The 12,608-nt window shown below is 42.6% G+C and overlaps 1 protein-coding gene across 1 annotated transcript in view; it reads left to right on the forward strand.

The window, feature by feature from the left end:
• Nucleotides 1-12,608, forward strand: part of LOC126471603 (glutamate decarboxylase) — a 278,613-nt gene that overhangs the window by 247,160 nt on the left and 18,845 nt on the right. The window contains exons 9-11 of the mRNA XM_050099840.1: nt 2,359-2,508; nt 8,278-8,472; nt 10,233-10,418. Of these exons, the coding sequence (XP_049955797.1) occupies nt 2,359-2,508; nt 8,278-8,472; nt 10,233-10,406 (519 nt within the window). The 3' untranslated portion in view covers nt 10,407-10,418. The remainder of the gene's footprint in view (nt 1-2,358; nt 2,509-8,277; nt 8,473-10,232; nt 10,419-12,608) is intronic.

Genomic DNA, 12,608 nt, shown 5'->3' on the forward strand with positions numbered 1-12,608 from the left:
GGGTACCCAGTCGGAATCGATGGTAACACATTGCCATCATGCAGTAGCACACACTTCAGACTTACTTTGGAGAAGTCGATGAACAGCCTCAACTAATTACTTTTATAGTCAATGGCCATAGCTGCCATTATTATCACCTTCGAAAAATGGGAGGAATGGCATATGGCGGTTACGGAACGCAGTCACATTTACTGCCCCATTAAAACAGTTGCACTGTTGTCTTGACGCCAATAGTTCAACTTTACCTTTTGGCAATTTCAGATCTCTCACTAGGTCATTAAACTCATACTGTTACTTTGGGAATCTCTGTACACTCATCGATACACTCAAATCAGGATCTTTCAAAGAACTGGGTTTTGAAGGTGATGGTGCAGCACTAGTTTCCCTACCACCCTTGTCACTATCACAGTCGGGTGGGACGGGAACAGGCCGTCCGTCTTCGTGAGGCACTGGTCGTATGGCTGACGGTATGTTAGAATATATCAAGGAAGACTTCTTCTTCTTGGAAGTACCATGTGGTAATGGAGCTGTCATACAAAAATAACAACCATTCACATGGTTTGATGGTTCTCGCTAGATCATGAGTACAGCAAAGCCCATGGAAGATCTTTTACGATTCAACCACGAACAAAGACGATGTGCAACATACATGAGGAGCCCAGGGCTTGTCCGGGCCTTCGACTTCGCAGCCAAAGTACAGTCTCCATGCTTTCCTAATATATGGCGCTATTGGCCTCCTTTGCCATTTCAGTGTAGCCTGTCCACAAATGTAGCAAAAACTGTCAGCACTGTTGACACCGCGCGGGGTAGCCGTGTGGTCTGAGGTGTCTTGTCACGGTCCGCGTGGCTGTCCCCGTCGGAGGTTCGAGTCCTCCCTCGGGCATGGGTGTGTGTGTTGTCCTTAGCGTACGTTAGTTTAAGTTAGATTAAGTAGTGTGTAAGCTTAGGGACCGATGACCTCAGCAGTTTGGTCCCATAAGACCTCACCACAAAAAAAAAACGCTGTTGACGCATTTGCGACACATATTGAATCTCAGGAATCACAATGACCAAACGCACTAACTGCACTTCAATAACACGTTCTTCCAGCATACGAACAGAACACAGCTTGTAACAGACTGAAACTATGTTTAAATGAAACATGTTTCGCTTCTCCCTACCTCTTCCCCTTCCCTTTGTTGTTACGAGCCCGGGTTAAAAACAGCGACAAAATACACACAGCTATTGTTGCCTGAAACTCCATCATTCTGTCTACGGCCGGCCGCGGTGGCCGTGCGGTTCTGGCGCTGCAGTCCGGAACCGCGGGACTGCCTCGGGCATGGGTGTGTGTGATGTCCTTAGGTAAGTTAGGTTTAAGTAGTTCTAAGTTCTAGGGGACTTATGACCTAAGATGTTGAGTCCCATAGTGCTCAGAGCCATTTGAACAATTTTTTCATTCTGTCTACCGTCAGTGAAATTTCGAAACCCATATGGGAAGGGAGTGACAAAGAATGCTAATAAGATATAATTATAATGAAATGCCTCCCCCTTTAACTTGGAAACCAGAGTTAATTTGAGTTTTTCATTGTTGTTTTCGTTATGAGCGGGGTCAATATAGTTAACAAACATTTATTTCATCTCAGTCACATTTTCACTGTTGGCTCGTGTAATAGACACAGAAATTTACGTTCTAACCATGTAAACATTTTGACAGTAACACATTGCTCTTTTCTAGCTGTACAACCACCTCAGCCAGCATAAGTAATTATGGCAGCATGTGGAATAGACAGATAGTAAACTTCTTTACAATAAAGAATTACTTTCATTGTGATATTATAGAGCGATAGGGCTTTTAAAGATGTAGGTGCACTCGTAATTAATATTTCCTTCCAGTTTGAAATCCCTTTTCTTCCGACGTCGACGGGAACGACGCCAATTTTTCTGCTCAGTTGGTGTGACTTAATGTATGGGTAAATGTGCATCGACATTACTACCACTCATTACTACAGCTGTGTAATAACATGAAATGACTGTACAGCCATAGCTTTATGTTTTTCCCAAAATGTTATACCCCTTTATTTGTTTTGTAAAAAACCGCCTTTTCTTGCTTCACTGTGTTTTATTCCTCCCAGACGTGTTTCGCGTTTTTCGCTTTAAGGCATCATCAGTGGCATCCAGATGATGAAACCTTAAAATGAAAAAGGCGAAACGCTTTTGGGAGGAATAAAACACAGTGCAGCAAGAAAAGACGGTTTTTATTTACAAAACAAATATTTCTGTGCTTGCTGCGGAGAATGGCCACGCAAAGAAACTCGTTTTTATGCCCATGTTCTCATTGTTTTACTCATGGACAGATGTATACATTTTGCATGTTGACAGGGAATACTCATCAGCTGCAACCAGATGAGTGCTGAATATTTGTTCATGCAAGACAAGCTGTATGACGTCCAGTACGACACAGGTGACAAGGTGATCCAGTGTGGCCGCCACAACGATATCTTCAAGCTCTGGTTGCAGTGGAGAGCAAAGGTACTGCAATAAATCGCAGCATAGCTTTTCGTATGTAGTGTAGAGCGATTTACCTAAACTAGAAGCCGTTTTTTTCATTATCCCTAAATAAATCACTCGCTTTCCCTAGAGCAGGGTTTCCCACACTGTGTTCCGCGGAACATTGCTGTTCCACTGGAAATGAATAAGTGCTCCGCGAAAGACTGTTACTAACATGACGTTTTTCCCCATAATTTGACGATACTAATATTTTTTTAATTTTATTATGATGCGTTATTTGCTATGATTTGAAATGAAGTAATCACTGAATAAAACAAGTTTTTCTCGTTTTTAAAAGTTTTATTAACCTTCAAAAATATCAAGGTGTTCCATCAAAGTACCAGGATTCTTAATGTGTTCCGTAAAAGAAAAAGTTTGGGAACCCCTGCCTTAGAGATAACTATAACTTACCCGACATTATTAATGATAACACCTTGGAAGTTTCTAAAGTTTCTGCTTAACTTTTATATTTTTTCGCCCAGTAATGCATAAAAAACACCTCTGATTCTTACGTTCCATTAATCATAATCACAGGTCTGATCATAGTAGTAGCCTAAACAACTATATACATATACAGGGTGAAGGGAAATTCGCACACTCTGGCTTCGCAGCGCGACTCCTCACGTGCCAGCGATAAAAAATGTCTGTCACAAAATTTCGTCTGGCGAGTACATCCGACAGGAAAAGGTCGTTAAAGAGTGCAATCTGGCAACACTGTAACTACATGTATGGTAATTACCTCTGTTAACACATAACAGTCGTGCTGTTCGGTTAGTGCAGTGGATAGAGTTATCGGTTCGCATACAGCAGGTGGAGGGTTCGATGCGCGGTTGGGGTGCATATTTTTTTTTAGTTGCTACTTTGATTCAGACATTTCATACTGTAATATACACCGTTTCTTAGGTCACATTTATCGTTAAGTTTACAACGTTTTGTAACGCTGAATATAACAAATACGTGATTAGACAAATAAGAAATAGACAGCTGAAACAAATGACCTGTCATGGGACAGAATAACTACAAAAACAATATCAATTTCTAGATTCTAAAGACGATAGCACAGTACAATATCACAACATATACTTGTCATTTATACTATATGCAATATGAGTGCTCAGATGTCACACATTAGCAACCAGTGACAATAATAATGTCCATATTAATGACTGCATGACCTTCACAACAGAATACGTTGCCCTCATAACAACAGATGCTCAAAGGGACCTACCTTCACGTCGAAACATTGCACAACTCGCCGAGTCATACAGCTGTGGATCCTTCGCAGCAAAGCTGCATCCACAGTAACAAGAGCAGCATGAACACTCGCTACCAATTCTTCCACATTCGTCAGTAGAGTAGAGTACACGTGCTCCTTCAGGCATCCCACAGGAAGAAATCCAGAGGATTTAGTTCAGGTGTATGCGGTGGCCATACAACTGGACCTCAGCGTCAGAGCCATTTCTCTGGAAATGTTCTGTCCAAATACTGTTGCACATTATTCCAGAGTGTGGAGATGCACCATCTTGTTGGAACCATATCCACTGCCGAACATGTAGTGGAATATCTTCCAGAGCACCAGGCTGATAGTTTGAGAGGTATGGCTGGTTCAAATGGCTCTGAGCACTATGGGACTTAACTTCTAAGGTCATCAGTCCCCTAGAACTTAGAACTACCTAAACCTAACTAACCTAAGGACATCACACACATCCATGCCCGAGGCAGGATTCGAACCTGCGACCGTAGCAGTCACGCGATTCCAGACTGAAGTGCCTAGAACCGCTCGGCCACACCGGCCGGCTTGAGAGGAATGCATGACACCTTCGTACAGTCAACCGGTCAGGCAACATGTAGGGGCCCAAACACCTGTCGCCCAATATTCCGGCCGAGACATTGATACCAAAGCGCATTTGATATCTACGATCACCGGTGACGTGCGGATTAACCCCACACCAATGGTGGGCATTGTGCATATTGAAGACACCCTCATGAGTGAATGCTGCTGCATACAACCATATTACGGTGTTCAGGAAGTCATCATTGGCTTCTTGTTATTGTTGGAAACATTCATAGAATTGCATCCGCTGATGGCGATCTGCCGGCCGCGGTGACCGAGCGGTTCTAGGCGCCTCAGTCCGGAACCACGCGACTGCTACGGTCGCAGGTTCGAATCCTGCCTCGGGCATGGATGTGTGTGACATCCTTGGGTTAGTTAGGTTTAAGTAGTTCTAAGTTCTAGGGGACTGATGACCTCAGATGTTGAGTCTCATAGTGCTCAGAGCCATTTGAACCATTTTTTGATGGCGATCTGCAGGATGCTGGTACTGCGTGAAAGCATAATGATAGGGGTGCAGTCAATGCTCATGCAGCATGTAAACGACCGTGCGTTGCAAGACATGCAGCTGCCTTGCTATGCTACGTGTACTTCGCTGGGGTTCTTTGTGTATTACCTCCAGAATAGCTTCCTCAGTAGCTGAAATATGACAAGTCTGTGGACCACCTCTGTCACGCGATGGTGGAAGGAGAGAACCTGACTCCCAAAGGCGTAGCTCCGGACGATGAAACACATTTTTGTTTGGATGGCGTCGACGAGGATATCTAGCAGTATACTCACGAGCGGCAACACCAGCCCGGTTATCAGAAGCACCAAGAACCACATATTCATCGTTTGTGGTTGCCATCCGCCTGCCACACTGGTTTACAGGTTTACAATGAGAAAATTCGATACGTGTACGCAGGTAGATTGGATTCTGTCACGGGCGCGTTATTCCGCTTAAAAGTAGTACCTGTGTGCTGGACAGTGCATACAGTATAAATACGCTCTCAGTCCTGCGCGCTGTTCCACCTAACGTGCATTATCCCTCTGACAGATATTGTTCTCCATGATTCATCCCGACACTGCTGATTGTGAAATGTTCGATTTCGAATTACACTGTTTTCCTAACGGTAATAGACATGATGTTTCCGCAATCCCATCGATAGAATAATAATAATAATAATAATGTATTGAGATACGTACTAAACAGTATGCAGTTACCAGACTCAATGCTGAAAGGTATAATTAGTGGAACCATGCTGATAACACATACAAATAGTAACCGAGTTTGGACATTATTCGCAAAGTACGTCGCTAGTCCCATTGGCAATGTAAGGCCCTAACGAAATGTAAGGGACCTGAATAAGGCAAGAATAGTAGTTGGTGCTAATCTATGGGACGATTGGAAGAAGTTACAAAGGAAACAGTTTTAGCATCTAATGGATGAAGTGGTGCGAATAAATTCACGCCCACGACGTGGAAAGCTGACCAATCTTCCATTTCTACGATTGTAGTATGTAGGTGCAAATGTTTTCTAGAGGACCCGCTGCAATCGCTGTTGACGATAAAGATGCCAGATACCGTGTCGCCTTTACATTTACAAAATGAAAAACATATGCCTCAACCCAGGATCGAACCATCGACCTCCTGCAAGCTAACCCAAAACTCTGTCCACTGCACCAACTGTACAGCACGATTACTGACACCAGTAGTTACCATACACGTGGTTACAGTGTTGCCAGATTGCCACACTCTAACCTGCTTTTTCTGCCGGATGCACTCGCCTGACGAAATTGTGTGACAGACATTTTTTTATCGCTGGCATGTGAGGAGTCGCTCTGCAAAGCCCGAGTGCGCGAATTTTGCTTCACCCTGTATAAGTCGATCTAGACAGCTTTATTCAGAAAGTATCCATAACGATCGCAGACTCATTCAGAATATTTATTTCCTTTATTGATTCGGTATGTTGTCACCACAGAAAGCCAACACTGCTTTGCACCTACAAGGGCGGCATTCATCGAAAAAAAGAGCAATCAACAGATCCGAAACAGTCGCGGGATAGGCCGGCTCAAATGCAAAATTTCTACACGAATCTCAAACATGATAAGTAGAATTCAAATCTGGTAGGCAAACTGACCACAGTGCTGAGTGATATTCTCACTTTTGAACAAACTCAACTCTATGCACTGATACAGTTCCCCTACAAAGTAAATAAGTCGTGAAAACATACAGCAGAATGGACCGTAGATGATCTCGTCCCTTACTCAGAGCTATCAGCAACCCGTTCCAGATGACGTATGTACAGTGCAGATTCCTGTCTCCATCATCATCGTCACCATGATAACAGGATGGTTCGAAATCAAATGTGGAACTGTTTCGCCCTCCGTATTCTGTTCAGATGCAAATTTCATGTTTTCCTTTTTTGGGTTCAAAATGGTTCAAATGGCTCTAAGCACTATGGCACTTAACACCTGAGATCATCAGTCCCCTAGACTTAGAACTACTTAAACCTAACTAACCTAAGGACATCACACACATCCATGCCCGAGGCAGGATTCGAACCTGCGACCGTAGCAGCAGCGCGGTTCCGGACTGAAGCGCCTAGAACCGCTCGGCCACAGCGGCCGGCCTTTCTTTGGACTCGGCGCGAAAGTGCTGCCCTTCACAGTGTTGAAATATTTGCCATTTACGACGACGCAGTAGCGAAAATGCTCAAGTGTTCAGAAGTGGACCGGAGCCAGTGACCGTATTCAGGATCTCTATAATTCCAAATAAAACTCAAATATTTCTTTACTATTATTAGTAAAGCAGTTCACATGTAAATTTGTTGGAAGTTCAACTAAGTATTTTACCCAGTCTCTCACAGTAAGTGGGCTGATGTTCGGAAAGTAAGGTCTGACAGGTCACGAAATAGAAACCACTGTTAAAATCAAAAATGTTTTACTTGCAACAGTTAGCTACACCTTCCAGCTACTTCAGCCGGCCTGTGTGGCCGTGCGGTTCTAGGCGCTTCAGTCTGGAACCGCGTGACCGCTACGGTCGCAGGTTTGAATCCTGCCTCGGGCATGGATGTGTGTGATGTCCTTAGGTTAGTTGGGTTTAAGTAGTTCTAAATTCTAGGGGACTGATGACCACAGATGTCAAGTCCCATAGTGCTCAGAGCCATTTGAACCATTTTGAACCAGCTACTTCTCTACATAGTCGCCGCTCAGACCTAGATATTTATCGTAGCGTTGTACGAACTTTCCAGTACCCTCGTCATAGAAGGTAGCCGCCTGTGATTTCAACCAATTCTGTACGCTGGTCTACACCTCGTTGTCTATGCCAAAATGTTGTCTTCACAGCTAGCGGTTCAAGTGAGCAGAGATGAAACTCAGAGGGAGCCAATTACGGGCTGTATTGTGAGTGATCAAACACTTCCCATCGAAAACGCTGCAGGAGCATCTTTATTTCCACTGCAGAGCGCGGCAAAGAACTGTCATGAAGAAGGAAATGCATGACAGTTATGTTACGTGAGCTGCATGATGTCAGCCGGAATCTCTCACTAGGCCCTCACATTTGGTGGGAGACACAGTTTTCTAGGCATCTTTACGTGCTCACTGTGCGCTCAGAGCTGAAAAGAGCCACATGCCTCAATCGACGGGCATACTAGAGACACTGCAGAACACATCTGTGCAAAACTTCACCAGTTTTTCACTGTGTTATCCATTTCGTTCCCGACCGAATGTTATTTTCCGAATAGTTCTCGCGTAATAGTGGAGAATACTACTACGACGCAATGCAGTAACCGAGAGCCCTTGCATTTTATGCAGAGGGTTTATCTGAGCAGCAAGAACGTCCATTTTTCTGAGTTTCTTATTTGTCTTCTGAAACAAATGATTAACGACCATTTTGATCTGAAATCGCAGTACTTTAAACGAAGTTATATTCTTTTGCAGGGAACTGAAGGCTTTGAAAGGATGATGGATAGACTAATGGAGCTGTCGCAGTATATGGTACGTCGCATCAAATCTATGCCAGAGAAATTTTACTTGATAATGGAACCGGAAATGGTGAACGTCTGCTTCTGGTACGTGCCGACTCGAATGCGATCCATGACACACGATCGCGAGCGGGAGAAGTTGTTGGGTCAGGTAAGTGTGTATAGTTTAGGAAAAAAAAATCTTATTTTCATGACATTTGCAATCTTGTGACACGTAGTTTTTGTCATGATACGTACGATAAAATCATCAGTAGCCAAAATATATACACACACTCAAATAGTAGACGAGTTAAGGTGAATTTAGTCATCGTGGCGGAAAGCAGTACACAGAAGAAGATTTAAAAATTAACTGAGGACCTCAACATTAACTACTTACTCCAGGCTGTTGGTAAACACGTCTAATATTATTTGCGTATTCTCCATTCAGGATCTGTAACTGACACAGCAGTTGTAATATGAGTTTTGTTTTGATCATCATATTCTTTGTATAACTGTTAATTTTGCAATGATGAATCACGCTATATCATGTAACAACCCGATGCAAGGGTTTGGGTTTGGGGGTGCCTGGAGAACGATAACTGCCACAGTGTATAGTGCTGACAGTGAAGTACACAGGAGGGGAGGGGTATTTCGAAATGGGGATGTTTGTTGTCACATTTCATAGCATTGTATACTAAGTACAGGAGAAGAAAAATGCGAAGAAGATGATTGTTTGCATAAGCATGACAATGCATCGTGTCATAAAGCAGCATCTATGAAGCAATGGTTCGTGGACAGTAACATTCCTGAAATGGAATGGCCTATCATAAGGCCTGAACCGAACCGAACAGAACACCTTTGGAATGAGTTATAACATCCACTACGCACCAGACCCCAGCGTCCATCACCGTCATCTTCTCTCGTTTCGGCTCTTGAGGAAGAACAGGCTACCATTTCTCCACAGACATTCGAGCACCCCAGTCAAAGTGTCCCCAGCAGCGTTGAGGTCGTGATAGAGGCGAAGGATGTAAACATACCGTATTAATTTCCGCTTATAGGTGTCTGGATACTTCCGATCAGAGAGTGTATGAAGTTCACAGATAACGAATGTGAGTATGTGATTTGTCATATCAACAAAAAACAATTTCTTCAAGACGTAATCCTATTGCACTAATACGCTGTAGCAATGTAGAAAATCTTTTAACGTATTTACAGAGTCATGTTGATTGACAAGAAATCATCTTCCATGTTATTCCTGCTATAAATCGAACACCAATGGTGGCCGAATATATGACAGGTACTATAGGGGTGAACCCTATCTTTCAGAGTGCATTTTTCAGTACAGATAGATGATGTTGGAAATGTTGTTCCCAGAGAGACTGTCAAAACGCTTGTTAGATACCACAGCACGCTGAAGGTCTTACGAGGCGAGTATCAGCATTTTGAAATTCGCCTTGTAGCTTCGTATGTTGTGTTAGTGCTCTGTAAATTTTATCGTTACGTTGTATTAGTTTATGGGGCTCACTAAATAGTTTATATGTTAAGTAAATTTCATTTGCTACTGACAGTTCCTTCATGAAGTTACCGTATTTTTTCTCACTGAAGATGATATAATGTAATGGAGCTTCGCAGGTACCTGACACAATGATAATAAGACAATTGGATATACGACACTCCTCTTTTACTGAGTGCTACACTTTTCCTTTAATTTCAGTATGTCGACTGTACTATAGGCGTTGTCTAACTTCTGACGAACAGACCACTATTAGTCACCGCTTCCCTACTTTTGGTGGCTCGTTGTGTCTCATTTCTCAGCTGTAGTATTCTAAAAATTTTAAAATATTACTGATAAGTAATGTCATAAGTTCCAATGAAGTATATTTAAGTATCCGTCAGGAATTCTGTGAGACACTACAATTAACTGTATTGCAGATTACGCCACTTCTCAAGGGGCGAATGATGATGGCTGGTACGCTGATGGTTGGCTACCAACCATTGGACGAAAGACCCAACTTCTTCCGCAACATTATATCCAGCGCTGCAGTCACCGAAGCTGACGTTGATTTCCTGTTGTCTGAGATGGATAGATTGGGACACGATTTATAAGCCAACAGGCAGGTATGTTACCTTATATATAAAATGTATCTCATAAAGTGGCATGTACAAATAGTGCGAAAATATCATCACACTAATTAAAAGTCACAGATTAATTCAGTGTGAATTAGCTTACTTTTGTTATCTATTGCTCATCACTGCGTTCCATTTTTGACAAATTTGTGACGGATTTTCCTCCGATCTTTGAATAAACGAATTATTACTTTGGTTCTAACGACCCACTCGACAAGATGACACAGTAATTAAGACACTGACCTCGTATTACGGAATAGAGGGGTTCAATTCCCATTCCATAAAGGCTGGTTAAGTATTTCCATGGTTTCGATAAATACTTCAGATGAACGCTGTGATTGGTTCTTCGATTAGACCACGGCCGATTTTCGTCCAGTTCTTTTTCCGCCTATGTTAGCACTCTGTCTCTAATGATCCCGTCGTTGACGAGACATTACCTTTCAATGTTTTTTTCTCTTATGATCACGATATTAACAGTATCTATCCAGCCTTCATTTCGTTAGAGCATTTTAGCTCCTACTGTTGAGTTACTTTGGACTGATAAACATTGCAAAGAACTCTGTTGTTAACATCGGGCAGAATAAAGCGTGTGTAGTACTTTGCATAGATACGAGCAGCACACTGATACCCATGACGAATTTGTGAAATAGCTTTATTTTATCTGCATATTTACTTTAAATTTAATGTATTATGCGAACTTGTAAAAAGTGGAAATTTATGCCATTTAATAACATCTATAGAGGCCAACATGAATAACGATCTAAATAATTAGTACAGCAAACCTCGTGTTTTTGTTATATCTCCTACAGTTAACGAAGTCTAGACTTCAGACATATTAGAAAAATCCTTACTTTTCATTCCACAGGCGTTATCAACTTGTTAAAGATTAAAGCAATGGCTCCGTCAAGAATATAAGGAAGGAATTGTCTAAAACTAAAATTTGTTTGCACAACACAATCGGACAATTTAATTCCTTAAATTTCAGTATTTATTCGGGGAATTCGCCTAGAATACGAGATGTCGGTTGTCAAATAAGATATCACGACAGTGCTCATCTCAAATTACGCTATTCTACGTTCACAAGTTCAGATCTTGTTCTTGACACCTGCGAAGATCCAATATCGAGCGACGCCTTCCTATCCTGATAAATGGAACCTACCAAAGGTAAACTTCATACATTAATGATGCTCGAATACTTGTAAAAATAGATAAAGAAGAAGAATACGAAAGTTTTTTAAATCATCCTATGAGTGAATGACAGTCAGTAGTGTATCAATGCTGGTACGAGCCTAGATAATGATCTAATTCATGGTCACCAACCGCGCCTCTAGGGCAATTGCGTGTGGTCTGTTCATAGTCACGATGTAACCTGATACCTATCACGTGTCAATATGACATCCCCTTCCGCCGCCCACACCTCTAGGGCAATTGAATGACATAAAAATGGTGAGAAAGTGAAGGTCACAAATGGCAGTGAAACCTACAGTGCCTTAGAGGAGTCTGACGCTATAGGTTTGTAGTGAACTTGTAAATAGCGGTGGAAAATACGCACACACACACACACACACACACACACACACACACACACACACACACACACACACACACACAGGCACACACAACATCACGAAGTTCATACAATAACTAGTTACCCCCAACCCACTACAACCACCAGTGAAGGATAGAAATAGGATACAAATGTACTTCACTTAAAATAACAAGAGATGAGTGATGGAGTCCTGCATGTAATCACCTCCATGATCACACACAACCTACTACCACCAGACACTGGCCACACACGTTAAAAGTTACAGCCTTGATAAGAGCCATCAGGTCGCAACTAGCAGATCGCGGACATCATGCGCCAGCCACTCACATGAGTGCATAGGGGGCTGCATCTCTGTGTCTTGCATATGAGACACCAACTCTTCCCAATGGTCGACCGGTGCTCATACGAGGTGTGGCTAGAAAAAAACCGGACTAGTACTGGTGAAACAATAAAACGAATGCAATAAGGCTGAAAGTCGCGTGGCCTGTCACGTGACTCTCGCTCCGCCTACTGCTCGAGTTTCATCTGCCTCCTGCACTCAGTCTGCCCGTGGCGTCTGTTTTAAGTAGTTGACGTTTTGTCTGTGCGTCGGAAAATGTTGAGTGTACAGAAAGAAAAGCGTGTTAACATCA

This window comes from Schistocerca serialis, chromosome 3 (genome assembly GCF_023864345.2).
Source record: "Schistocerca serialis cubense isolate TAMUIC-IGC-003099 chromosome 3, iqSchSeri2.2, whole genome shotgun sequence".
Lineage (NCBI taxonomy): Eukaryota > Metazoa > Arthropoda > Insecta > Orthoptera > Acrididae > Schistocerca > Schistocerca serialis.